The following is a 27,863-nucleotide window of genomic DNA, read 5'->3' as shown; positions in this document are numbered from 1 at the left end:
CCATGGCTAGTCAGAATGGGCCCTGACAGCTGCTTCCCTTCAGCATGCGTCTCGTGACAACGTAAGATGTGAGTTTGCACTGTTTTTGCATCGTTTCCTACAACCTTCTACAACATATATATAATGGATAATGGAACACAGCCTCCTGTAGCTGCCGGCACCTCAGCGCTCGCGCCGGTTCCATCACCGCCCGACTTCTTGCAAGATCCGGGCAAGCCCGAGCGTGCATGGCCCGCGTGGAAACGTGCTTTCTTGATGTTCCTTGAGGCGTCCGGCTTGGACAGTGTTGCGCGTAGTCGAAAAAAGGCGATCTTGTTTTCCATGCTTGGGGCTGAGGGCCAGAGAATTGTTGACGCTTTTCAGCTCGATGAGACTCCCGCTTCCGAGGAAGGCGATGTTTTTGAAGTCTTTTTGAGTGCTATCGAGAAGCACTTTGAGTTTTCTGGGTGTATCGCGCTGGAACGCCAAAAGCTTCGCACTCGCGTCCAACGCCCCGGAGAAACCGTCTGGGAGTACTTGACCGCTCTGCGACGCCAGGGGTCTTTTTGTTCTTATGGAGACGCTTTGGGAGAGAGGCTTTTTGAGGTCTTTTTGGAGGGGTTGGACTGTAAGCGGGTCCAAGACCGCATCCTTCGAGAGTGTGTGGGGACGGGGGTACCCACTTTAACCCGTGTCGCTCAGCTCGCGCTGCAGTACGAGCAACTTGTGCGCACCACAGAAAGCTTCCACCTGCGAGCTCCCAGTGCTAGCGGTGCGGCGCCGGCAGCCGTTGAGCGCGTCTTTGCGCACGTGCCCATTGGAACGCCGGACGCCCAAGATGGAGGTCCATGGCCGGCTCCTTCCCGAAGTCGGTGGCAAGATGGCCGGTCCGGCGTCACTTCCAGTCACGTGCCCCGGACTTTACAACACCAGCCACCCCAGCGTCTGCGCTACCCTCCTCCTTCAAGGCACGGAGATGAAGGAGTCGGTGTTCCCTGCAACTTCTGTGGTCGACGCGCCCACAACCGCAACGAGTGTCCAGCGTCTGGTGTGGCATGTTTTTTGTGTGGAAAGACGGGCCACTTTGCGGTGGTTTGTCGGAGTCGCCGCCCACCGTCGGCGGCCTTCGTCAGTGACCCGCGGCGAACGTCGTTCCCGAGCCGTGGCCAGGGCTCCGGCCGTTACTTCGCTGCCCGACCGTTTTCACGGAATGTGCCGTCAGGAGGTAACGATCCTGTGAACATTGTTGGGCCATCCCTGGTGCCGGAGATGCTGCCGAGCGTCCCCGTTGAGTCGGCCGAGCAAGCAGCAAGAGGTGTTTATCGTCGGGATGCCTTCATGGCCGACATCAAGGTAAATACAACCCCTCTGCTTCCCCTTGTCGACACTGGCTCTTTTGTGTCCATTCTGAATGAACGAGAGTTTAATGAAGTACAACGGAGTTCCGACATTCGACTATGTCCGCCCTCGAAAACTCTTGTTCACTACATGCAAGACACTATCCCTGTGCTTGGATGCTTCACCGCTCAAGTTGTTTTTAAGGATCGTTATGCACCGTTGGAGTTTTTTGTCACCCGGACTGGACGATCGCTACTTGGCGTCGACGCCGTCCGAGCGTTGCGCATGAGATTATCAGGAGATGAAAATGATTATGTTTGTTCGCATGTTGATGCAGCTCAGGGAGGAGGAGTTTCACGGCAGTATGTGAAGTCGGCGGTCCCCCTGCAGCGACGGCCGTTCACCATCACGTCCTGCCAAAACCGCCAAGCGGCCGGATCCAGAGATGCAAGGTCCCGGTCATCTTCTTTTGTACCTTCGGGTGCCAACGTGTCTACATCGTCATCGGTCTCGGAAGAGACCACTCCGAAAGTTCCCGCGGACTTTGACCACGATTCGTCGACAGCCGCGATTCCCCGACGCCATCCTGATAGCCATGGGCTCCATCAACCACTTCTTCCTTAAAACACAAGTCCTGAGAATACAAGCCATGAAATCACAGCACAACTGCTACACCATGAAAATATAAATGCATCTCAACTTTCAAGTCCTTTTCTTCCAGATCAGTCCAAGTTGCCCAAAGGCTTCGAAGAATTTGAACATCTCTTTAGTCCAGGTTTGGGTTTGGTCAAGAATTCCACCCATACTATCAAGCAGCGTTGCAACGTGCCACCGGTACAGTCCAAGCTGCGCCGTCTTCCGATGACCCTGAGGGATGCTGTCTCGGAAGAGATTTTCAGACTGGAGACAGAAGGTGTGATCGAGAGAGTGGATGCCTCCGAGTGGGTTTCACCTATCGTCGTCGTTCGGCGGACTGACGGACGTATCCGGATGTGTGTTGACCTCCGTGCGCCAAATCAAGCGGTAGTCATCGATTCTTTCCCGCTACCCCACATCGATAAACTACTGGGTTCCTTGCGTGGTGCCAGTTGCTTCTCCAAGCTGGACCTGGCGTCCGCTTACCACCAAGTTCGTCTCGACCCGGTGAGTCGTGATCTCACTGCTTTTATCACGCATGAGGGACTGTTCAGATTCAAGCGCGTTTGTTTCGGGTTGGCTTCGGCACCTGCAGCGTTTCAAAACATCATGTCAAAAATCCTGAAGGATTGCAAAGGCGTCCAGTTTTACCTTGATGATATAATAGTCTACGGTGCTACGCAGGCAGAACACGACGAGAATCTGCGTCAGGTCCTCTCTTGTATCTCCCGAGCCGGGATGAAGCTAAATCGTAAAGGTGTTTCTCGAGTTACAGAACTTTCGTTTCTGGGACACCATCTTTCCGCGGAAGGACTAGCACCCCTTTCCGCTAAGGTAGATGCAGTCCTGAATTTTGAAACCCCTACCGAACCAGCAAAGCTGAAAGCCTTTCTGGGACTTGTTGAATATTACAGTAAATTTATCCCTCATTGCTCATCTGTCGTAGAGCCCATGCGTCGTCTTCTCCGTAAAGGAGTTCGCTTTCACTGGTCCCCGGAAGCCGAGGCCAGTTTCCAAAATGTAAAGGCTTCCATAAAAAGTGCTCCGATTTTGTCGATGTTTGATCCAACACTTCCTATCGTTTTGGCTACGGATGCATCTAACTATGGTCGTGGGGCTGTGTTACAACAACGGTACGGAAGTCAACTGCGTCCTGTCGCTTTCGCTTCGCGCTCGTTGACTGATGCCGAGCGGAGGTATTCAACAGGTGAAAAGGAGGCGCTGGCCTGTTTGTGGGCCTGTGAGAGGTGGCATGTGTATCTGTGGGGTCGGTCATTTGTGATACGAACAGACCACCAAGCTCTAGTCACCCTGCTTTCTAGCAAGGGGTCTGGGATCCGCCCTTTGAGCATCACCTGGTGGACAGCCAGATTGCTTAATTATAATTTCACTATTGAATATCAGAAGGGATCAGCGAACCTGGTTGCCGATGCTTTTTCACGGCTACCCGTTAACGACACGGAGAATGGTGTGGAATTTACCGAGGAGGTCGTTTCTCTTATCACAGTCCCCATGTCCAAACTCGCAATTCAACAGGCTACGGCTAATGACACTATCCTTCCATCTGTAATCCGGTACACTACCACGTCCTGGCCGGAGGGTAATGACATACACACCGACTTGCGACCGTTCTTTCAAGTGCGTGAGCAACTTTCACTGTATGAAGGTATCTTGTATCGTGGAGAAAGGCTCGTGCCGCCATCAACACTCCGTGACAACATCATCCATCTTGCACACGAGACACACCAAGGAATATTACGAACAACAAGCCTCATACGTGAACACTATTGGTGGCCCCGCATGAACCAGGAGATCAAAACAAAAGTGGAAAATTGTACGGTGTGTCATTCAACTGATAAACCTGTAAAGGCCACACCCGCTCCGTTGCAGCCCATAAAGTTCCCCGACCAGCCTTGGGAAAAACTTGCTGTCGATACCGTAGGCCCTATCGACAGGGCGCCACAGAGCCAACGGTTTTTCATTGTCTTGATAGATTATCATTCGAAGTGGCCTGAGGTGCAGTCTGCCGCAGCAGTAACGTCTTCAACTGTCATTTCCTTTTTGAGAAATGTGTTTGCTCATGAAGGACTTCCCTGTGAGCTTGTTACAGACAACGGGGTACAGTTTATGTCCAAAGAAGTTCAAGACTTCCTTCGTGAAAATGGCATAAAACATTTGAAAACGTCCTTGTATCATCCACAATGTAACGGTCAGGTGGAGAGATTTAACCGTGTTCTCAAGACGTGCCTTCAGGCAGCTATAGTTCAAGGCCGTCCTCTTATAGACGCTGTTCGAGACCATCTCGAAGCGTTCCGCCGTACGGTACATCCTGCGACGGGGTTTGCCCCTTCACTTTTATTGCATGGCCGGATCCACCGGTCTAAACTAAACCTCCAAGGAATGCCTACAAGGCAGGTTCCTGATTTCGTTTTACAGCAACGTGCTCTTCTTCCCGAGAGGGTTCAAAGTTATCAACAAAACATGAAGTCATATTGGGATCACCGGAAGGCTGCCAAACGGCCACAGTTCTCCGCCGGTCAAGCCGTGCGCGTGTTCAAGCCCACACATCGTGGCAAACTTCAATCAAGGTATACACAGTCGAAAAGGGTTGAAGCCCAGCTGGGATCAGCCACGTACAGGCTCGATGATGGAAGGACCTGGAATGCAGTAAATTGACGAAGGCGTCTGCACGGCCTCGTGAGGGAGATTCCGATATCTACTCGGACGAGGAAGATTTTCGTGAACTCTCCAATAGTATTCCTTCACTTCCACTTCCAAATGTCCTCACACCATATATAGATCAAAATGATAGTATTCCTCACAGTATACCTGAAAGTCATACAGTTCCTGATCCGGGGCCACTGCTCGTCCCCGGTGCTTTTGACCCTGGGCCTCCTCAATCTCCACTGGCTGGCGAGTCTGGGCCGACGCCTGGGCAACCTGGACGTTCCTGGTGGCCCGACACCGAGCCTCCGGCTGCGCTCGGAGATTCCGTGCAGCCTGCTTCCCCAGAGGAACCAAGTCCTGGCGAACCAAGTGGGGCTCCCCAGCAGGTGGAGGTACCCTGTGACCCAGTGTTTGTGCAGTGCGACCCTTCAAGCCGTGATTTTTTTTTCGTATCCCAGCCGTCAGTGACTTTGGCAACCCCATTGGCTACTAGTACTCCCCTACGACCACAACGAAAGAAACGTCTCCCAGCAAAGTTGAAAGACTATGTCATGTCTTTCATTTCTTCAGATGACTCAAATATGGAAAGTGAACAAAATTCATTTATCGACATTGTTTAACGCATAGTTGTTGTTTTGGAGACTGTTTGGAGGTCCGTGTGGAGTGTAGTCTTCAGGTACAAGAGCTTGTTTTTGGAGATGTCTTTCCATGTGTTTCTTATATTCCTCCAAATGTCTTCAATGAGTCTTTTTTTTGCATCCTTACATAGCACTATGTCATAGCATGTAATAATGAAAATGCTTTAGGTATCCTTGGCCAAGGTAAAAAGATGTCCATGACAAACACCAACTCTTGACAACACCTAACCACTAACAATTACTAACATACACTACACCTGTGTCATGGACATCAAAACAGGAAAACAAAGGCAAACAAACTTCAGTCCAAATCTGTAGCAACTCGAGGTAGGCTATAGGGAATCGGAGACTGTGTTTGTATCTGATGTAGAAACTGTCGATGGGTTTTGTCATACTGTGGTGACATGGATGAAAAGAGCTACGGTACTGCTCAGCGTCGACCAGACGATCTGCCGTCTCATTGCCAGGAACGCCGCTGTGAGCCGATACCCGGTTCCATATGTTACAATTTTTTTAACAGACAAGGGGAGAGCGTTGTCTTTATTGTGATGAAATTCGAATTGTGTTTTGTGCTTTGTTTCCCCTGTTTCTTTTTAAAAAATTTTAAGGAGGGAAGTGTGTAGTGATCTGTGATAAGTGATTTTGCCACCAGATGGCGCAACGTGTGTTCTGTTTAGTATGCTTTGATGGTGAGTTTATCGGGTTGTCTTATCTTGTTGTTATGTGTGTTTATGCATCTATGATGTCACGTGACATATGTTAATAAAAGAGCCGCCGTCCGTCAGCGACGTCAGAGAACTACGGGACACCCAGCAGGCAACATGTCTTTGTCTCCTTCTTCGTAAGCCCCGAACGCGCGGGGCCGCGGCTTCCTACCCGGCCACATCATGTGAGTGCTGTTAGCGTCCTCTCCTTTCGTACCGCCGTGTAGAGGAGATTACTACACGCGGGTGCACTGCTTTGATGGGTGCTCAAGATGCTGCAGCGCACGTTCGACCATCGCTTTGACAGCATAGCCGCATAATGTTGTCGGGAAGTCTTGTGCGCTAACTGTGGCTTAGCGTAACCGCAGTTAAGTGTGCCCGTGTAACATTACACGGGCGCACTTAACTGCAGTTACGCTAAGCCACAATTAGCGCACAATACTGGCCGACAACATTCTCCGGCTATGCAGTCAAAGCTATGGGCGAACGTGCGCTTGAGCATCTTGAGCACACATCGAAGCAGTGCACGAGTGCTCTCCACTTCTGAAATAGCTGTCCGAGAGTATAGTGCGGTAACTGTGGTGCCACGTAACAGCAGTTAAAGCTGAGTTAACCACGGTTAAGGGTGCTCGTGTAACAGGGGTATAAATTAGCTACGGTTCAGAGTAACGACACTTGGCCATATTGTGGCTTAAAATCATGGTTGCCAGTTACCTGAAGCTTTATCTAAAATTATAGGAAACGCTTTACCGTACCCCACAAATGTTTAAACAACCCGTTACAGAGCATTGCAATATTGCATAAGCTTCATAGCACCGCATCTAATGCTGAGGAAGTCGTACTTTTGAATCATGACGATCGGCAGTTGCGTTTGCTCTGAACAAGACCCAAAATGGCGGCGTCCAAAACAATTTTGGGGGACGGAATGCCGATACCTTAAAGCTCATTTAGTGACTCTGGACATGAAGTGAACTCGGGTGTATTATTTTCCTATTTTTCTTTATTGTTTATTGATTTCAATCATATCGAATAATGAACACATTATATCACGCTACACGTGTGTAATTATTTGTCTTAGATTTATTAATCGGACCCAGTCCTTAAACCAATCATTTATCGATAGTAAATCTTCCAATATATTTTTTAAATGTGAAGGTAAAAAGACACGGAGATTGATGATGATACAGACGCCAACCCCGCCCTCGGAAATTTTTTGAACACTAGAAATCAGCAGTTTGCCATCCGCCAGGTAGCGCAACAAAACACCCAAACAGTTTTTAATTGTTTTTAAAATTAGCTAAGCTCTACACCTATTAAGAAACCAAAGCAAGATCATTGTGAAAATTTAATACATCGCAATGTATATCTATTCCTAACAATACTGCTATTAGATGCCAATAAATCTGTTTGATGTCCAAAAAAGATATGCATCAAAAACAGGTAAGTTTGAAGGGCTCCTGGAGCGTTATGACTTCGAAAATGAAAAAAAAGCCATCGTCCACCTCTTGGGGAACCATTGTAGCTCTAAATGTTATAAAAGATTTTATCATAGCTTAATTATTTCCTCAGCGGCATTTGAAGTACCGTGACTCGAAGCACAAAAAAGTGCTACGTTTGATATAAAATATCTAAAGAAAACAAATTTACACAACATTGCTTTTTTTTCTGCATATTACGAATTATAAGCACTACATCTGTAGCTAATTTCATTGCCCTAGCGCTTGTCATTAAAAACATATTTGTGCTGAAAAATGTCAATTTTAGGGCAATATTTGGAGGGATGAAAAAAACAAAGTAGTGCAAATACCAAAAAAGTGTATCGTTACATTCTGCTCCGACATCATCTTAACAAAACTGCTATATTGGAACCGTGCTATCTTTAATGGATCGTTCATAAAACATGAACTAGCGGAGCAAGTGAGGGTCCGCGCCACCATATTCGCGACGCTACAAACGCGCATGAACAGTAAAAACCAACAAATGCATAATATCAAACGAAAGAGGATTGCATTGCCTTTCGAATGACATTAATCCCACAAGACAGTATTTAAAAGGAGATGAGTAATGACCTGCCAAAAAGTACCTAAACTGCCACTATCAGTGGGACCGTGGCCTTAATCTTCGGGCTTACCCCCTGATGATATTGAGCGAAACGTTAGTTATCGCGCATTGAATGGGGTCTTCGGTTGAGATATTTGCCCCCAAAATATGAGGGGCTAATATATCACTCTCTAATAAATTTGTACAGTACACCCAAAGTTTCCAATGAGAATCTTACAAATATCGCCTTTTTTCTGTTTTGGTAGCGCAAATATTGGAACTTACCTGTCCGTTGGTCATGTTCTTTGTACAATCTGTACAAAGTTTGGTACTTTTTCAGTAATTTTCTCCATGCTTCTTGAAGTTGCTTCTCTGCACGAGGAATTTGGTGGCGGCAGGTCATGGAATTGGCGACTTGGTCCCAGGCGCGTCTTTTGGTTTTAGCAGTCACGGTAGGGCCGAATTTCCCCAGGATTTGATATTTTCGAGCATCAACTTCCCGGACAAATTCCAATTTTTCATCTAGGGTTCAATTCATTTGACGCAGCGGCGTGGTCCGCTTTGAGGTAGTCGCTCGGTTCATTTTCGTTTGCAGAAGGAGCATGGTCATCTGCTAACTTGGTTTATTTATCTACACAATCCCAACATTATTCCTACTAACTGTAAAATATTTTTTTAGAAACAACGCGAAATAACAAACAAGTGCATTTCCAACAACTTCAGTATTGTTTATTTCTCGGTTCTACAACTTTCCCGGACGGCATAACGGAGTTCATTCGGAAAAACTGCATGTACCGGCTTTCTTGGAGGGCGAGTGAATTCAACGATCAGCAGGTCACTGGTCTTTTATGGACAACGTAGCATTTAAAAAAACCCGGAGAAAGTTTTGCTACTCATCACCGCTAAAATCCTTTGGACCGTTGAGCCACTGTCTGCCGCTTATCTGCAGAGCGGTTGATGCTGCAGCTGCAGTCGCACTCTAAGCAGAATACGAGGATTTTGTACAAAATGGACACCCTGAACAGAAATTTTCCCGGCGTGACTACTTTCGATAAACCGCAATCGCTACTCAAAAGGCAACTCTCCGTAATTCTCGCTTTCAATAAACGTATTCTGATCCTGGTCCTGCTTGAAGTTAGTTTCACAGCGCTCAACATAACGTGAGTATGAGGCTGGCCTCATCGCAACCCTATCGCGAAATATTTTGGTACTCACCCTAAAACACTTGTCGTACTCGGCTATCGTGTTACTTGGAACGCATTCCACATATTGGCGCTGCGATGCATGATTCTTGCCGTGCTTCAATGAAGCCGATGCGAAGCTTCGACAGTCGGTGACTCCAAGCCACTGTACTTCTACAAATCGGTGACTCCGAGCCACTGTTTGTCGACGGGCTGCTGCCGTCGACTTCAGTCGCAGTCCCCTCGAAATGTCAGTTTCTTTAAGGCGCAAGTAGAATACTTGTACACTCTTAACTTAGAACACGGAACCCAACTCATCGCTCTGAAGACAAACACCAATGCGATCGCGACCGCGGAAACTGCGTACGCCGCAGCCATTTTGTCGAACGACGCAACAGGGCAATGCGTAGCTCCCCGTATCCCCACCGAGCCAGTCACGTGACTAAAAAATCCCTCTCCTAGGTACTGCGGTTAACTATAGCCGCAGTTAGCTGTTCGAGCAAACGGGCCCTGGGCCCGTTTTCTCGAACGCGAACCGTGGTTTAAAGTTAACTATTGTCCCTAGAAGGGGGAATTCTAGGTCACGTGACTTGGAGAGCAGGGGCGCCGAGGGAGGAGCAGTACCTAGAAGCAAAATGGCCGTGGCGTCGCTCAACGAGGGCTGATAATTCTGCTTGGTTCTGCTGAACATTCATTTCGATCCGGCTGTTATATTAATGACGCACCATCAACCGATTAGCACGTCAAGCAAAGCGGTAGTTCAGAGGGGCTACTAAACTAACCGACGGCAGCATTCCGTCTCAGCATCACTCTTCAGCAGTCCGGGATCCAAGACATATGACGGTACATAAGCCTTGCAAGTGTTTTTATGGTGAGTAAAAAAATGTTTTGCGGACGAGTGTTGGTATATATTTATTCTAACACGTTTAATTTGTTATACTATGCATACCAACTCGTGAGCAGCGATTACTTCGCGGAGAAAGAGGTTTATCCACAATAAAGTCTTCGTTCCTGGTGAACAGCTGGGACATTGTACTGTTTTTTTTTTTTTTTTTTTGTTCACAGTGCGCCGACAGCATGCCGACAGCATCGAGGTTTCTACATATCCCCGGTGGCCAGCGATTCAACGGTGACGAGAAGCTTAGCTTCTCGTTACCGGTGGATTGGTTGGGCAAATGGAAGAGAGGGCAAACAGTTGAGATCAGCAGGAATCGCAGAAACGTGCGTTGCAAGCGTTGCAAGCGTTGCAAGGAACAAAAACGGGACTACAGCACAGGCGTTGCCAGACTGGAAGGAACACGGGGAAGTTATGCGTTGTTTATGGCGAAACATATTGAAGGGAATGTTTCTTACATTTTCGAATATTCGTCGACAAACTATGACATAGTAGCTAAAATTTCTTCGTACCATCGGAAGCAAATAAATTGGTCTTCAAGTACAACATTACTATATTTTGACTTAAAATACCATACTAGATCGATAACAACCAGCGGAAAAAGAGGATAAACAAAATGATTGGCTTGTTTCGGCGATAGATGGCGCATCTCATTGCCCAATCAAAAATAATTATTGTTGTTCTATATCCAGCCGTTTATTACAGTACCTAGGTACTTTTTCCTTCCTAGGCACCGTCGTTTACCAAAATGGGTTTACCATCGCTTCGAGAAAACCGGCCCTGGTGGTTTCGTCAGGAGGCTCGCCCCGTTGCCGCGCTGACGTCCCGGCGTATGGGACAAGACCCAGGTTTTCGCTATAGCGTAGCATATCTGGTTGCGCACCGCTCAACTGTGATATATGCATAGCGATCGCGGCGGTATAAATTGTGACGATGGCGCTGACTACTGTGACTAGCGTTGACCACTGACGGCGCGTCGCTGCCACGAACGCGCAGAATCGGCGCGGCTGGGAGCATTTCCGTTTCCAGGAAAATAGGACGTCATGACCACGTGATTGCTGGTGGTGCTGTTGAGGTGAGGAGGAACGCTGGATTGGTTTTCGCAGGAAACTCCGTTCATAGTCACTTTAATTTAGCCGATGACGTCATCATATATACTTTGTGAATACGTTCGTATTTATCACTTCCTTTTGAAACATTAGACATACTTTCTATATATGCTACATGAAGCAGACGTATGGCGCATTTTAAAAGTAAACAAAAACAATTATTTTTAAGCAGGGAGGTAACTAGAACCAGAGAATATACATATATTTTCATACCTTTCGCAACCTGCTGCAGTGAACGCCGAGCAACATGTTACATTTACTTTTTACAGTAATTTGGTGTACTCTTTGTGTTTATATTGGTTTATTTTTAAAGGTATATTTTCGTTTAATTTACTCGTATCAAACCTTTCAAGTTAGTGGCATTTGTGGCCGATTGAGTTATACTTCATTTGTTTTTAAGCTGCGACTTGATGCTCCGCCTTTAGCGCGAGCTTTCTGTCCTTCTAAGTGTGAACGCAGGTGTGAACGCGCAGGCACGCTTAACAACAGCACTGCGGAAGCTAGCGAGCTCGCGCTGAAGGTGGAGATTCTAGACTCAATTTAAAGGTGAGCGGAGCATAGGCGCACCAGCTCGGAGGCGGTGGAGCGAAAGCTCGGACTGCAGAGCACAGGGATCCAGGGCTCAGCCCGCACACAGGAACAAAGAACCAGAGCCCTACCCGGTTCGATCTCGATGATCATCGTAACGGTGTGCGGTTCTCTATCCCTTCTGCGTGGTGAAGGTTAATGGTCCCAGGCTAGCGGTTGTACTCCACTGCCTACAAGGCACCAGAGACTGCGTACAAGACACCAGTCGCCAATTGGACTAACTTGCTTTATAAACTGACCCAACCATGGCCTAGGTCATCATAACACTGTACTTTATTTAGAAATAGAAACGTTTGGGTATGGAAAGCATCAAATTCACTATTATCTTGCTTTGTATGGTTTATTGTAGGATAGACTATGAGCAGTTTCAATCAGTGCTAGTATATGCGGTGTCAAGGTCGACTCCATCAAATTTGATTGGACACGCATTAGTACGGGGCAGGCGTCGCGAGGTACACCCGCTCGTCGAACTCAATCATGGCCATGTGCGCCTCGAACTTGACAATGCCACGGCATTCGCCGTTTCTGACCGTCCCTGCGGCGGACGATTGAACTATCTGAAGAATGTTTGGGCTCCCGATTTCTGCTCCATCCTCAGAAGGCATCCCGAACGTTTTGATGACAAATTTAGCTGTAAGTAGCCGATACGAGCTCAATATTTGAAAACCTAGTGGCGGCGTTACGTTTGGGGTGCGCTGTATACATGACCGCATTCCATTCGCACATGCAGCTTCAAAGACAGCTTCTAAATAATCTGCCAGGACAAGGCTGTCAGTGTATACGGCTAGCTCTGAACAGGATGCGCGGAATATTTTCTGCAACGGAAATTTCCAAAATTATATTTTTTTAATTATGAAAATATTTATGTGTTGGCCACCAGACTACTCTAATATATGCTACGTGGCATCAAATTCCTTAAAGATTATAATTACTTTCATATAACCTTTTCTATATTATAAAGTAATTTTCCGTTTGGACAATGCAAGTAACGCGTGCAACTAGACAATACCCGGAGTGTACTCAGTAATTATGTGAGCTACCCCCGCGCTGTTTAGGTACTCTACTCTTCGATATATATTTTTCGCTTTATGCTGATGCATTAAAATAATTCGCTGTAAGTTCTAAACATCAGCCGTAACCTTGAAATAAAGCGCTCTCTTATAATCCATTAATCATTTTCACAATTAATTCAGCCCGTCGTAGCATGCTATATGAGAATTTATGAAGGATGACTGAATGCAGAGTTGAATCATTTAAAATCGAGAGATTTACGTTTTGAGCCCACTACGCAAGAATTGAAAGAATATAGTGTGTTCTGGAGTTAAAAAAAAAATATGCTCACAGGATCCAATGGCGGCCAGACCGACCACAAACTTGAGAAAAGTCATCGCTGGGGGTCTCTTTGTGGGGTGAAGCACCAATGCTGAGAAAACAGCGCACCTCTTACTTTTACGGAAGCCAATATATTCTATTGCCTAAAAATAATACATCTAATATCTGTTCTGTTTGAAACAACAACTTTCATTTGCTGTTTCTTTTTTGAGTCACGCTCGACATATTGCACTCGAAGCATGAAGCCTTATAACCTGCCTGAAATACGATATAAAAGTATCTTGCGGCATATATTTCTTTTCATTTTGGTTATATTGGGCTGCGCAAGCGCGCATGAAGAATTATTAACATCCATTGGCCATCGAAACTAAATTTTGTGAACAAATCGCAGGCAGTAAGGCTGCCTAAACAAAACACACTTGTATAGCTTTTCTTATGAGTGTCTGCCATCTAATTCTAAGCCCAAGTTTTTATGCTTCGAAACCATCTTGTGTTACCGAGATCTGGTTATATTGTTCGATCATTCTAATAGTAATGTTTTTCTTCTGCTTTGCTCTTTTTTATGTTTTGTATTTTGTCTCTGCATAATATACTTCCAGGAACAAATGGACAAGACAATATTTATGTTTTTTAGCCGGAGTGTTGATATTTTAATTGTTTTTATATTACCTTTATATTTTGTGTTTTGATTCTCCTGCTAACAGCTGTAAGGGGGCTGATGGTTACGTCAGAGGTTTTTGTCTAGGCTTTTTTGCAGTAGCCTGACAGACACCCGTCTGAGTGAAGTAAAATATCTATTATACTTAGAAACATAAAAACTGATCGCTATAAAACTCTATTGTGGCTAGAGGAAAGGATATTCTCACAAGTGTTTGTCAGGTCCAAATGAAATAAAACAAACTGATCATCTGAAGACTACTTCTGTATAGTCATATGTGATTACGGTAATACAAAACTATTTCCGCGAGATCTGCATTTTATTCGACAGGTTTTTTGGTGGGAAAATGTTTGCAAGGTTTTATACGTCACAAATATTTTAATTTTCAAAATAAATGTTGCGAATGAAAGTTGTGAATAGCAGTTGGTTGTACAAAAATAAGAGTTGTTGCGCAGGCTAGCTGGTAAAATTTCTAACTTGAAAAAAAAATACGAGAGAAGGGAAAAGGAAGGGACAAACACAACGAAGTCTCAAAACGCAGCTGCAAAATTTATTCATATTAACAACCTCTTACATCGACGTAACTCCAGCCCCACCTTGAAAACAATAACCGTCAGCCCCACAAACCAGAAAAGTGGGAAAACCCATCACCTCCAATGGTGAACACCACAGAAGAAAAAAAAACTTTCAGCCTGTCCATCTGGTGAAGATGGAACACCAGCGAAGCTGTACTGTGTTGGGATTGAAGTATTTATAAAGACTGTTCAGCCAACGTGGCGTCTTGTCGTCGCCGAGCCTCACGCTTGTGCTTAACTTCCGTGGCACGATCTTCGTCCGTGGCGTTGGCCCGCCGGAAACGGCTACTTTGTCCTTCAGTTCAAGGCGGTGGACGAGGCGAGCGATGTGCTCTTCTTTCGCAAGAGATTCGGAACCATTCGTCACAGTGGAAGTCGAGGCGATAGCGGCTTCGCGGCGTTTGCGCGGCCGTTCGCGCTGCTGCGCATGCCGCCGCTCCTTGCGCTCCCGTTCTTCCACGGAACGAACGGATCGCGGCCGACCCGTCGTGAGTCTAAAGGGCAGCTGATAAGAGCGTCAACGCTATTTCGACGTCACGAGACACAGTACGCAACACGACTGGTAGCCAACGTTATTAGATTAGCTCAGTTACGGAACTGCTCATAGACGCCTCATGCACGAACAGTACCCCCCTCACTCACCACGACTCGCCAAGCGTCGCTCGACGCGCCGCCAGACGGCTGCTTGGGTAATTAACTCAGGAGTCGTCGAATACGTAAGTTTCAGCGTTACTAGAAACGTAAAAACCAACGGAAAGAAACTCTTTTTGTAGTAACTTTTATTGTTGGACTTTAGTACAAAATGGGGGGCGCGTGATGTTTTCTAAAATCTTTAGTTTGTTAGGTTTTGCGGCACAATAATATATTTATCTTACAACCATGCCTCAGCGGTGATTTCAGGTAGCGTGTCCGGACCTAGGCTCACCATTCGCGGGGCGTCCGCTCTGGAGACGGGGGTGGCATCCCTGTAACCCTTTCCACTGTATCTGTTTCGGCTCCGAAATGGCCGATTGAAGCCAAAACAGACGTTAGGTGCAGTTCCCCGAGTGACCGCTGCAGGGTTAATGGCAGCGTTGTGATCCCCATTTGGCGCTTCAGCTGGGCCCTTTGCAACGCATAGTTATGAAACGAAAATATAGATGGCGCTTCGAACGACGCTTGGCGGATTGAAGTGAGTGGGGGGGGGTACCCCCCTCCGCGGGAGTTCCACAACTGAGGTAATCTAATAACGTTGCTGGTAGCTGAGACGATGACGTTTTCGACTCTCCTCGCCGTAGACGAGTGAGGGTGACAGTGAACTGGCTCGAGTTTTGTGCTGACACTCCGCTTGCACGCGAACACAATACGGGGGAACTAGCCCTTAACAGCTTCGCTGGAAAGCAAATTTAATTAAACAGATAAGAACGTCTTATCCTAGCTTTGGAACGACATACGCCACAAACAACAAAAGCGGGACGACCCCTCACCTGAGAACTTAACCCAGCAAAAAACAAACAAAAAAAGCATTATACATATACGAATTCATCCTGGATTTGAAATGACAAACGACAGTCCCACAAACAAAAAAAAGTGTACTAAAGCGGATTCTCGGGCGAGTTGGTACTGAAACTTTGAGAACATAGTAGCGCGAGACAGGGACGACAGTAGGAACGCGACAACACAATGCGCTAACTTTAACTGCTTAATTGTCAGAAAATCAGGAGTATAAATACTCTGCGTCATCGCGTCATTCAACCAATTTCATGCCAGGCCAATGCTCGCAAGAACTCTGCCTCGTTGTCGCCCAAATCCGTTGACGCCACGGTGACACATCGATCTCTGTAATTTTTAGATCAGGCCTACCTTTATGATTTCACTTCCCGTCTTATCTTTATGTTTTCTAATAACAGTGCACAAATTAAATTCAGGTTTGCACCCAGAGCCATGACAGTGCATTCACAAATGACTGTCACGTTGTCCGCCCACTTTTCGGTTGTGTTCGGGCAATTTGTTAATTAGACATTGGATAGACGGGCAGATTTCTATATGATCAATAACGTGAACACAACAATAAAATCGCAAGTTAAGTGGCATCATGTGAATCAGCTTTACAGCGTTCTGCCAGTACGTATCATTTCTTATCAGTATATATATTTTTTATCTAAATAAACCATTCAGTGGAAAGTTACGCCGTGTCCTGTCCATATCTTCGTTCGTTTTGTCTTTGTTTTTGTTTTGGTATAATCTAATCTTTTAGGGCATGTCGGTGCGGGGTGTTTCTGCTTGTCGCTCTAGCGGAACTGGGGCGAAATGGGTAAACAGTCATGTCTCGGCAATATGGATACTCTACAATATCAAAACCTTTTTCGGGGACAAACTGGATGAATGCCGGCATTTTGATCCGTTGTTTTGGACAGCTTATATTTTTTATGCTTTTGGGGAGGAAGAAAGTTGTCCATATTTATGAGACATCATTTTCGAATTCCATAGTGTTGAAAACAATGACTGCATGCTCTGAAGCCACGTAGCAGGTTTCTCCGCAGTATACCAAAGCGTAGTGGTGGCATGGTAGGAGTTTGTGGCTGCAGAGCACACCACAGCCAAATGATATCCAGTTTGGACAATCGTGGATATTTGTCATTAAAAAGAGCCATCAAATAGGGCTACATATTATCATGGCTCTAAATGCCAAAAGGGCAAATTTGACAATTGCACTAAAACTTGAAATAGTACGTCATGCAGAGAAGGACACAAGAAGACTTGTGTTACTGGAGCCAAAAATTCTTTCAAAGCACCTTCGATCAATTACTTAGGAAAAGGAGCGACATCAAAGAGGGGCTCCACATTCCGATGCACGACATACTAAAACATCGAGAAAGCACTGAAAAGGTTTGTTAGAGGTTTCGGGCATGCCACAAACTTGTATTGGGGCCAATCTTCTAAAAGTGAAATTTTCCTTTTGCTCTTGATGTAAGGAAATTCACAGCAAGTAGATAGCTAGATTGCCTTAATGGCCGAAGTACAACCTTGGTTTTCTGCAGGGAAGATAATCATCCTAGCTTTTCCCTCTCCTAAACTACGTGGGGAGCCAAGTTGGGGCAAGCTAAACAGTGGAGAGGATAAAGGAAGGAGAAGGCGGACGAAAGTGGAAAGCGCGAAGTGTACGTCGGCCTTAATGTGCAAATAAAGCTTAGGAGAAAAGACCATCTGAGGGATGCATAGATTGGTGCAAACAGCTGTACCTTTTGTAACGGGCAGTATTGCCAGTGTACGGATGGAACTAAAGTGGCAGCAGTGCCAGCGTAAAAAGTGTAAGCCAGTGACTCAACGATCAGGTTAAGCTAGGTGTGAAGTCAAAGATAGTTCCAATGCCAAGAAAAGGTGTTTTACGAGGAAGAAGCATCCCTGCCAAGAAAATCGCAGTAGCGGGACAGTTCACACGGCAGTTAGCGGAACAAAGCCCAGATTACAGTACTCCTGAAAACCAACGCGGATTGCACCGTAAAAATGCATCCTTAGTGATGAGAAAGTTTAGAATGCCAAAGTGCATTAAAATGCCACAATAATACCATCATTAGGCTATAAAACGTGAAATCATCAATGAATCGGAATGTTTTTGGCTGAGTCTTTTGTGGCTCATTGACTGGGTAGCCTGATTTGCGCGCAAGCATCCCCAGCGTGTGCCTACTTCCCATACAAAAATTGTCTATTTTCGTATATTTAAAATTATATGGCAGGCTATCACCCCCTATGGCCCTCTACTGTGGGCCTTAGAAATCTATAAATGCAGCTACAGCCAGATATAGAAAAATGTATGGCCCTGTGTCTAAAGACTGGGAACCATTAATTTTTCTTTACCAAAAGAGAACATTTTATGGCCACAAGTCTGAAGATTGGAAACCAATAAATTGTCTTTACCCGCCTATAGAAAATTTTATGGACCTGAATCTACAATACAATACAATACAATACAATTTATTTTTCTTTTTTGAATACATTTCGCTCTGTACCCACGGAAGCCAAGAAGGCTTTTGTGTGGGACGCAGCAGGTGACTAACAACCATAATTTTTACAGTTTTAACTCTTTCTATGAGTGTAAACAAACCAAACAAATTATAAGAAAAGAAGCAGCTCATATATACACGTGCATTATAACCGGTTGAACAGGCCTCTATTATTCACATACTGCTATTTAGTCATATAATTTAAAGCATTGTTTCAATAATCAATATAATTCATACAGTGGTTACAGTCGTATGTTGGCACTTTTTATTAATTCGCACTTTGTTTAATTTTTCGTTTCATTGATCCATATTCTTGCCATTTTTTTCATTGCATGTGCATTTTTGCACTCAATCAGCTCCTCAGGTAGTTCGTTAAAAAGTTTAGGCACATAATATTTTCTTGTACACGCTCCATACGTTGTGTTCAATAATGGCTCAAAATATTTCCTATTTGGTCGTAATGTTCTTTCTTTATCAATTTCTATTTTGTGGTTGTTTTTATAAAATTAATTTTGTGATTTTGTTATATTTCAATTGATCACTAAAATAATATACGCCTATTTCTTTATGTGTGTCATCTATTAAATCGCTTCTCTTTTTTGATTTGGCAACCGATTCTTCTGAATATCTGTTTTTAGAGAGTTTCAACTTTTCTTTTTAGGTATTTGGCACAGTGCCCATAAACAGTTTTTCCATATTGAATTACAAATTTTCCTAACGAGTTATAAATCATTTTAAGTACAGAATGGGGGACCATTTCTTGAATGTGAAACATATATGCCATCATTGTCCTTAATTTTTTGCAAACTTGCTCTATGTGTGAGTCCCATTTAAGATGTTGGTCTATATAAATTCCAAGGTATTTTACATATTTTACATACTAAATTGGTAGGCATGAACAGTTATTACAATTTCTATTGTGCATTTTAATGGGTAATTCAGTTAATAGTATTTTTCTGGGATCTCTAAAGCGCATTATTTGAGTTTTTGAAGTATTTACGATAATATGATTTCTACAGTACCACTGAAAAATATTGTGATTGTCTTCTTGTACTTCGCGAACGGCAACTTCATAATTTTGTGGGCGTATACAATTACTGTGTCATCTGCAAACTGAAATAATTTGCTTGTTAGTTTTACTTCCGCAATTTCATTGATATATAAATTAAAGAGTAGGGGGCGCAGAACTGTACCTTGCAGCACTCCTTGTTTTACTCTAATTGTTCTACTATATTTCGATCCTAGTCGCACTATTTGATATCTTTCTAGGAGATAATTTTGTAACAAGTCATGTACTCTTCCCCAAATCCCTATGTTGTACAATCGGTCTAATAAAATAGAGTGATTTATCGTTTCAAATGCCCGTGTATAGTCTCTAAAAACAGGTAATACATATTTTGCACTGTCGATGTTTTCGTATACGTAATCAAAAAAGTCTTCCAAAAGATGTGAAGTTCCCATTTTTTCTCTGAAGCCATATTGCGTGTCAATTAATATGTTACGTTTCGCAATAAAACTCCGAAGTATTTTATTGCTGTATTTTTCTATTATATAATTAACTACTGAGAGTATACAAACGGGTCTATAATTAAGTAATTTATTGTTCTCATCCTTCTTATATATTGGCCGCACAATAGCAGTCTTAAGTTTTTCAGGAATGATACCACTTGAGAATATGCAGGTATATAGCTGGATCAGAACTGGTTTTATTATGTGGATGTGGCACTAATGTCCCTTGCCCTTATTTGATCATATCTCACTGCTTTATTAGTTTTGATTTGGCCCACGATTTCTATTAGGTCGTTCACAGACATCTCCGGAAGAAAACGTGAATCACAGATTCTGATTTTATTGGGTTGCTTTACTGTTCGCATAGAGCAAAGTTTTTCAATTGACTGAACATATTCTGTATTCAATTCATTTGCAAGCGTTTTCATATCATGATAATTTCCAAAGTTAACTTTAATTACGTCTTCTATCGATTTTTTTCCATTTTCGTCCTAGCATTTGATTTAGTAGTGACCAGCATCGTGCTATGTTTTTTGTTTCTGAAAATTTGATCCAGTAGTAATTTCTTTTCGTACATCTTATGATGGAAGTCAGTTTGTTCCTAATTGCTCGATAATTTGTTTCATAAGTTTTATTATTCGGAAAACGCTTCAAGAGCTGCCAGGCCTTCGTTTTTTCATTTATTAGGTCGTCTATCTATTTAGTTAGCCATTCATTTTGTTCATTACGCCTTTTTACGTTACTTTTTTGCGTTGACTTTTCATAAATCTTTAAATATGTCTATAAGTTGGTCGTAAAGCTTTACTGAATTTTGTTCCTTAGAAAATTCGTTCCAGTTGATTTCCTGTATGTATATATCTACTTTTTTATTATTAATAAAGGAACTCTCAACATACGCTTGTCGTGTAGTTTTAAAGAAGATTAAAATAGTTACTGCCACAAAATAGTGGTCGGCTACTTTCTCTGAGATAACTTGTCCCTCAGATTTCCCTTCTTTTGTCCGTGTATGTATATGGTCTATGCATGACTGAGTTAGTCCCCCTCTTTATATCTCCTCTCTTGTGAAATCCTGTATAATCGGTTCTAGACCGGATAGTACTATGCTATCGAGGTAATTATTTGTCATCGGTTTCGATCTATGTGTGTCAATGTTTATGTCACCTACTACAATCATATCATGGTCTTTATTCTCGTTTAACCATTTATTTATGTCATCTATGAATTCACCTATATTTCCTTGTGGTGCTCGATACAGACTTAATACTGAAAATAGTTTTCCGTTTTTTCAAGTTCGACGTGAAGAGCCTCTGTTGAGGAGAATTTAATCTTTTTGCTATTCTTTATTTTTAATTTCTGATTTATTATGACCATAGTTCCACCTCCTTTTCGGTCGTCTCTACTATGTGACAACACTTCAAAGTTATTAAGAACAAACAGCGTCTCTACCTCAGGCTTTATATTGGTTTCCGAAAATACAAGAACATCTAACTTGTCTAGGTAAGGTTCCACCAAACTGTTAATTTCACTCCAGTGCTTCTTCAGACTGCGGACATTGGCGTGTAATAGAACAAAACAACAGTCATCAATAGTAGCGGATACACCTGTCCACAACTTTGTAAAAGATGAATATGTTTGTTTTCCATATCTTATGGCTTTATCTTATTTTATCGATATCACTGTGCGTCTTGATACGTATCGCCCGAACACCGTCCTGTTTCCTTACATAGGTGCAACCCGCTCTGTGCCACGTGGAGCGATATCCCAGCGATTTAGCTTTTCCTCTATCTTCGAAAAAAAGCGTTTTGTTTATTTCGGTTAGGTTTTCTTGTAAGTAGATGTGGTCGTTAGAATCTTCGGATCGCAGTTTGTTCTTGTTTTTTATCCATTCGTCTCGTCTGGTCCGGTTTAAGAATCTAATCATTATCGGGGGTGTTTTTCCCTCTCTTGATGGAACGCGGTGCACTGCTTCAACGTCCTCTTTCTTTAGTCTCGTTACTTGTAGTTTGTCCGCGACACAACTCAGTTTTTCCATTAGGTCCTCGTGTTCACTGACAAGAATTCCGTGGACTTCGATGTTGTTTAACCTGCCGTATTGCTCAAGGTTGTTAAGGTCTTGCTTTAATTTGTTGATTTCTTCGTTAGTAGGACTAGTTTCTTTATTTTTTTCACTCTTGTTTTGATCTCGGTCACTTCTGCTTCTTGCATGGTTAGTTTTTTCATAACCTCGTCGTATCTCTCTGACATTCTTTGTACCTTTCTTTCAATTTCTTGTACAGTTTCTTTTACACTGGCCAACTCGTCGACCTTCTTTTCTAGTGGACCGAGAACCACTAACATTTGCGCAATCTCTGCTAATTTCTTGTGAATATCAACTTCGCAATGCGATGCATTTGTTTCTAAATCGCTTGGTTTCGATCGCTTTTTCGAAATGCGACATGTCTGACATACCCAGTTCTTTTTAAGGCTAGTTGATTTTTTTTTCTTTCACTTTACTCTTAGGCACGCCAGAGCCATTTCTTAAGTGATAGGTGAATCGACATTCAATACATTGTATGTCCTTGCCATCTCCCTCCAACTTTAGGTTACAGTTCAAACAAATATCATTTTCACTCCCTGAAGCCATTCACAATACCCACACACCCCTCGCAGTCAGCAGCAGGTTTTCCTTTTTTTTAAACAGCATAATGTGTGACTTGAGTTCTCACCTGAAAAAGTTTGGATGTTACTATCTGGTGTAGCTCCTGCCGCTGACTGCGATGGCTGCCTGGTGGGAAGCTTCTTTTATCCCTTCTAGATGACGTCACGGTCTCGTGACCGCTGTTGCCTTTCGTTGATCCTTGCTGCTGCGTCGTCTTCGGCAGCGATTCCGTCAGCGATGATCAGTATCGGCGTCGTCTTTCGATGGCGGTCTTGGTTCTGCTGCCGATGATGTATTTTGTCGGTCCCTTGTTGCTGCCTGGTCATGGGCAGCGTTCCCTCCGATACCAGTGCCGGTGGTTTCTGTAAAAGGTTGGATGTTACTATCTGGTGTAGCTCCGGCCGCTGACTTCCTGGGAACCAATAAACTTTCTTTACCCGCCTATAGAAGATTATAGGGCCCTGTGTCTAAAGACTGGGAAAAAATAAATTTTCTTTACCCGCCTATAGCAAATTCTATGGCCCCGATCTAAAGACTGGGACCGAAACATTCTCTTTACACATCTAGAGAAAATCACTACCGGCACTTGCTTTTTTAGGAAAAATGCTCCAGCTTAGAAAATTAAAGCAATACTACATTTCTGTAATACCGGTGACAAGGCATGACCCAAGTTATGTTGTCTGCTGTTGTAACGAATCGTGTCAACGAGAAATCATGTTTGTTTGAAAAATCCATTGAAATACTTGCGCAACAATTAAAATTGACTATTACCCGTTCCCCCTAATGAAAAATACACCAGACAATCCTGGTGTGATATCAGAAAATCCTGGTGTGATACCAGAATATCTGGGGTGCCCACCAGCGATGCTGATGTATCGAGCACACCAGCCTGGTGTGCCCACCAGAAATGCTGGTGTACCCACACATCAGCCTGATGGGTACACCAAGAGAGTCTGGTGTCACACGACAAGGACTCATGCGCCGACCAGGCAGCCTGGTGTGCACACCACGCAGTTTGATGTGACACCAGAGTTGTGTTTTTGTTAACTTTTCCCCCAGTCCGCGCGCGTGTTTTCTATTAGTTTGTGTGCCGCTCTGTCCCCCGACGGGATGCCTTGTTTCCTCCCGTCTTGGTGGTCGCCGGAGACCCCGCGGCGGGCTCTTTTGTGCTCAAGAAGTGTCCCCCTCGTCCCGAGCACTTTCCCGGGCGGCCTTGAGCAGCTTGGGGCGCGAGAAAGTAACGAAGTCTTCTTTGTGAGTCGAAGCCGAGAAGATGTGTTGGTGCACTTTCCTTACTTCCGACGAGCTTGCTTTGGTAGGAAAGCAACAAAGGAAGCTAGTAATTATTACAGTTTTTGGGGTCGAAATGCCTGCTACGAGCGAGGAGGGCATCGACCGCCTGAAACGAACGAGGATTACCCTGCGAGCCGCCAGATCAAAGATCATCAACGAGATTGGCGTCTGCCAGCCACGGATCCAACCGACATCGGTGAGCTCGAAGAAACATTTGATATTCTTCTACTTAAGGAGGCTTCTCTGAAAGAGCTGGACAAGGAAATCGAGCCATCTGTCGAATATGATGTCTTAGAAGAGGAGATTTCTGGAGCAGTGGGGGTACGCGGAACAGATCAGCGTAACTCCCTAATGAAAAATACACCAGGCCATCCTGGTGTGACATCAGAGAATCCTGGTGGGACACCAGAATATCTGGTGTGCCCACCAGCAATGAGCACACCAGCCTGTTGTGGCCACCAGCAATGCTGGTGTGTCGGGCACACTAGCCTAGTGTGCCCACCAGAAATGCTGGTGTACCCGCACACCAGCCTAGCGGGCACACCAGGAGAGTCTGGTGTCACACCACACGGGCTCATGGGCCCACCAGGCAGCCTGGTGTACACACCACGCAGTTTGATGTGACACCAGAGTCCCTTGGTGTGCCCGCTGGGCAACCCAGCGTGCACACCAGCCTGGTGTGTTTGGCCCACCAGATCGTCTGAAAAGCCCACCATGACCTATATACATGGGCGTACAAACCGGGGGGGGGGGCAAGGCATGTGTTTTGCCCCCTCTGAAACAGCTGCCACTCGATCGGCAGGGCAAACACCGTCCAGCGGTGCCCAAGGGATACCAAGGGCACCGCCCCCCGGCCCTGGGGGGTTCTGGTTGCCCCCCCCCCCCAACTCAAAAACAAGTTGGCACGCCACTGCCTATATAGTCCGCTGGGTGAATTTGCCAGGCCAGCTGGCACACCGGAAAGATGTTACAACATGCAGGATTTACATCAATTAATCCAATGCCATTCGGTTCAAATTCAAATTCTTTATTTCTTCACTCGGAGAGTGGAGGCAGAGAAAAAAAGCAAATCAGTGTTGCTTGACAAGCCTCTGCCCCCACACAGCATGAGAGAGAAAATCTAAACATTATTAACATAATTACCAACAAACAATATAGGTATCAAAGATAGCAAAGAAAAAAATAAGCTAAATAATATACACTCACTTCATGCTCTAACTACGCAGAAAAATACTTATGAAAGCTCCCGTAACAAAAACAAAACACACCTCTTTTCGAGTCCCACTCAAAATTTTTGTGTTCAATTCACTGCAACAATTTAAAAGATGCGGTAATGTACATCTCAACATTTGATTGCTATAACTGGTCCTGGAGAGTGGTACTGACGATATATCTGCCCAATGAGTATTGTTTCCTGAACTCAAAGTGAGTGATGGATAGGAATAAATGGTGATGACATAAGGACGTTTTGTATGTTAATTGGTAACTTGCACAATATTGTACTTTTCAAACAATGGTTTCGTATGGCTCTCATAGGCATGAGTGTGGCATATTATATGAATCACTTTTTTGGAGAAACTCTATTTGTTGAAGTTTTGTCAGTCATATTTCCCCATACTAAGAAGCAATAGCTATAATGAGCATAAAAAACAGAGTTGTAAACATGTATCATAACGGAGCTGGGAATCATGTGACGATATCTGCATATCTTACCCACACCTGTAGTACATTAAATTTATATAACACCATTGCTTTTATTGTTCTTTATTTTACATTAAGCCTTCTACAAAACTCCTGTGACAATGAGTTCCAGATCAAAATTCAGATCTTGTGAGATCCCTCAAATTTACCAGAAAAAACTTCAATTGATATGAAAGAGTTGCATACAGGTTAATTTTGTCATGAAATCCTTGTTTCGTACAAGCTTTCCAATGGGGCACTAGGCATCACTTTTATGCTCACAATGCCCTTTAATATAGGTGGTTAGCCTATCTTTGAAGCCTTAAGGAATTTGCAACCTCAAGTGACAGATGACCATTTAGGTGGCCGTAGGCAGACATCGCTGCATCCTTTCTGGGGTCGACCTGGCCAGAGACAAGCATTCGGTAAAACACATCGTGACATATGCGACCTGGGATTTTTAGCACTTAATCTTTCTCATAACAATTGGGGACGTGTGAAATGTATGACTCAAGGCACTGTTCAATAAATACACACTGAGAAGAAAAATCGTGTTCAAAAAACAAACAGAGTTGTTCATTTGGGGGAGGATGGCGGCAAATCTGCAAATGAGCTGTTCCAAACCTGCTGACTGATGTTATGAGCTCTTGGCAAACAAATGCAATAGAAGGCCCATCAAAAGAAAAAATGTGCTTCACTTCGCAGTATGTCCCATCACGCATTTTTACATACTTTGAGCAGGTCTTCTCGGGTCGCTTATACTGCGAGCTGTGTATGACAACATTGTTTACGCGAGCTCTTAAGTACTCTGTCAAGGTTGGACAAGATCCCAGTGAATGGACAAACATGTCCTGAATGTGAAATGGAAGCTGAGCCACTATGGGTACTGGACTACCAAGTACACATGTAGAATCCACCTCAAGCTTTCTTGCTGAAAGCTCATCACATCTTTTCTTTAGGTGACCTGGCATTCTGACAAGGCGTGAAACAGAATTAAGGCTTGTCTCCATTACCAACCTCTCTGCTATCTGCAGAGGCACCCCTTTTGCAGCAGAAATTAACTTCAGCACTGCGCCATTTCCACCTTCAAAAACAAAGTTGGAAGTTGCCCATAACGGGCCTAACATTTCTACACTTCTTGACAGGTGCAACAACTGGTGGACATTAAAGGTTGCTGCAGTTTCACCATAAAGAGCAATCAAGTCTGCCACAAACTGCTCGAGCAGTCTTTGAGCCCTCCTGACATGAGCAACTTGCACTGTTGTCTGAAGAAGCAAGAACACTGATTCGGAAAGCAACCCCAGGTGCGACACATACCTCCAAGGAAGAATGCCCTTAAGGCACGGAAGGGCGTAAAACAACAACCAATATTTCCACTGGGTTGCTTTCCAAAAGGACCGCTCACTGACACTCTTAGGGAGCCTTGTGAATGACAGAGGAGGGCTGATGAGTGCCATGCAGCTGTCCAGGTCGCGGACCCTGTTGCCGATGTACCAAGCAGTGCCTGTTGCTGACAACCATAGCTCCATCAACTGCGGCACAACGCCCTCTAACACGCAATGCATATAATCAGGTGGTACACCCCACACCATGTCCAAGGCACGCAGCTCCGCTACCGGGGACACTCCTTTTATGCCATCAACAACTGCACTCTTGCCTTGGCGGACCGCAGCTTTCATTGATTGAAGCACAGTCTGATGAGTGCGCTCAAGCATACCATCCTTCTCGAAGGGGTACTTTACAGTGCCTGGAAAAGAAAAAATATGTGTCAAATCAAAAGGTGCACATTCTGCAAAAAGCAACATTAATTTCTCATTAAAATAATGCGAGATACAGTTTTAACAACCAATAAATGGCATTTGTTGCACGTGCGGCCAACCTACTACAGCATTAAAAGGGTGAGGTGAATTGGTCACAGAGGCACACGCCAATGTACCTTCCACTGTACTAATGGTATGCTTTGGGCATGGTGACCAGATTGACGTCACATAAAAACTGCACATAGACATGCATGAAATTATGTCCCTTATGGCAACCTAGCTTCATCCCTAATGAGGATGCAGGTTGTCAGAAGAAGGCTAGCATTAGGCCAGGAGATGCCTCTTGTGTAATTCGGACATGTTGCTGCAGTCCGGTGGTCAAATACACCAAATACCTGAAGTGGTTTCCATGCAGTATCTGAATACAGGGATACAATTTTGCATTGTATTCCTATCAGGCAGTATATATGCATAGTTAACTAAGTACTATACCTTTATTACATGAAATTCTAATAAACAACCCAAGATTTGCAAGTAAATTATTTCAAGAGGTGCATGTCCACGCAACAGGTGATTGACCAAAAGGATAGATTGCACTCTATGCATGTGACATCATTAGTTGCCACTACATACGCTGGGGCTCATGAGCCTCCGAATCTA

General features: G+C 44.4%; 1 protein-coding gene across 1 annotated transcript; it reads left to right on the top strand.

Moving 5' to 3' along the window:
• Nucleotides 1-192: 192 nt before the first annotated feature.
• LOC121835227 lies at nt 193-26,729 on the top strand (the record flags this gene model as incomplete). Its single annotated transcript, XM_042289219.1, has 3 exons — nt 193-823; nt 2,039-2,151; nt 26,589-26,729. Coding segments are annotated over 3 exons (885 nt in total), but the record flags the coding sequence as incomplete, so codon positions are not given.
• Between the last annotated feature and the right edge of the window lie 1,134 nt (nt 26,730-27,863).

The sequence above is a fragment of the Ixodes scapularis genome, unplaced genomic scaffold (genome assembly GCF_016920785.2).
Source record: "Ixodes scapularis isolate PalLabHiFi unplaced genomic scaffold, ASM1692078v2 PGA_scaffold12__126_contigs__length_90152505, whole genome shotgun sequence".
In the NCBI taxonomy this organism is placed as follows: Eukaryota; Metazoa; Arthropoda; class Arachnida; order Ixodida; family Ixodidae; genus Ixodes; species Ixodes scapularis.
Note: the sequence above shows the minus strand (reverse complement) of the source record. Positions and strands in the feature narration are given on the sequence as shown.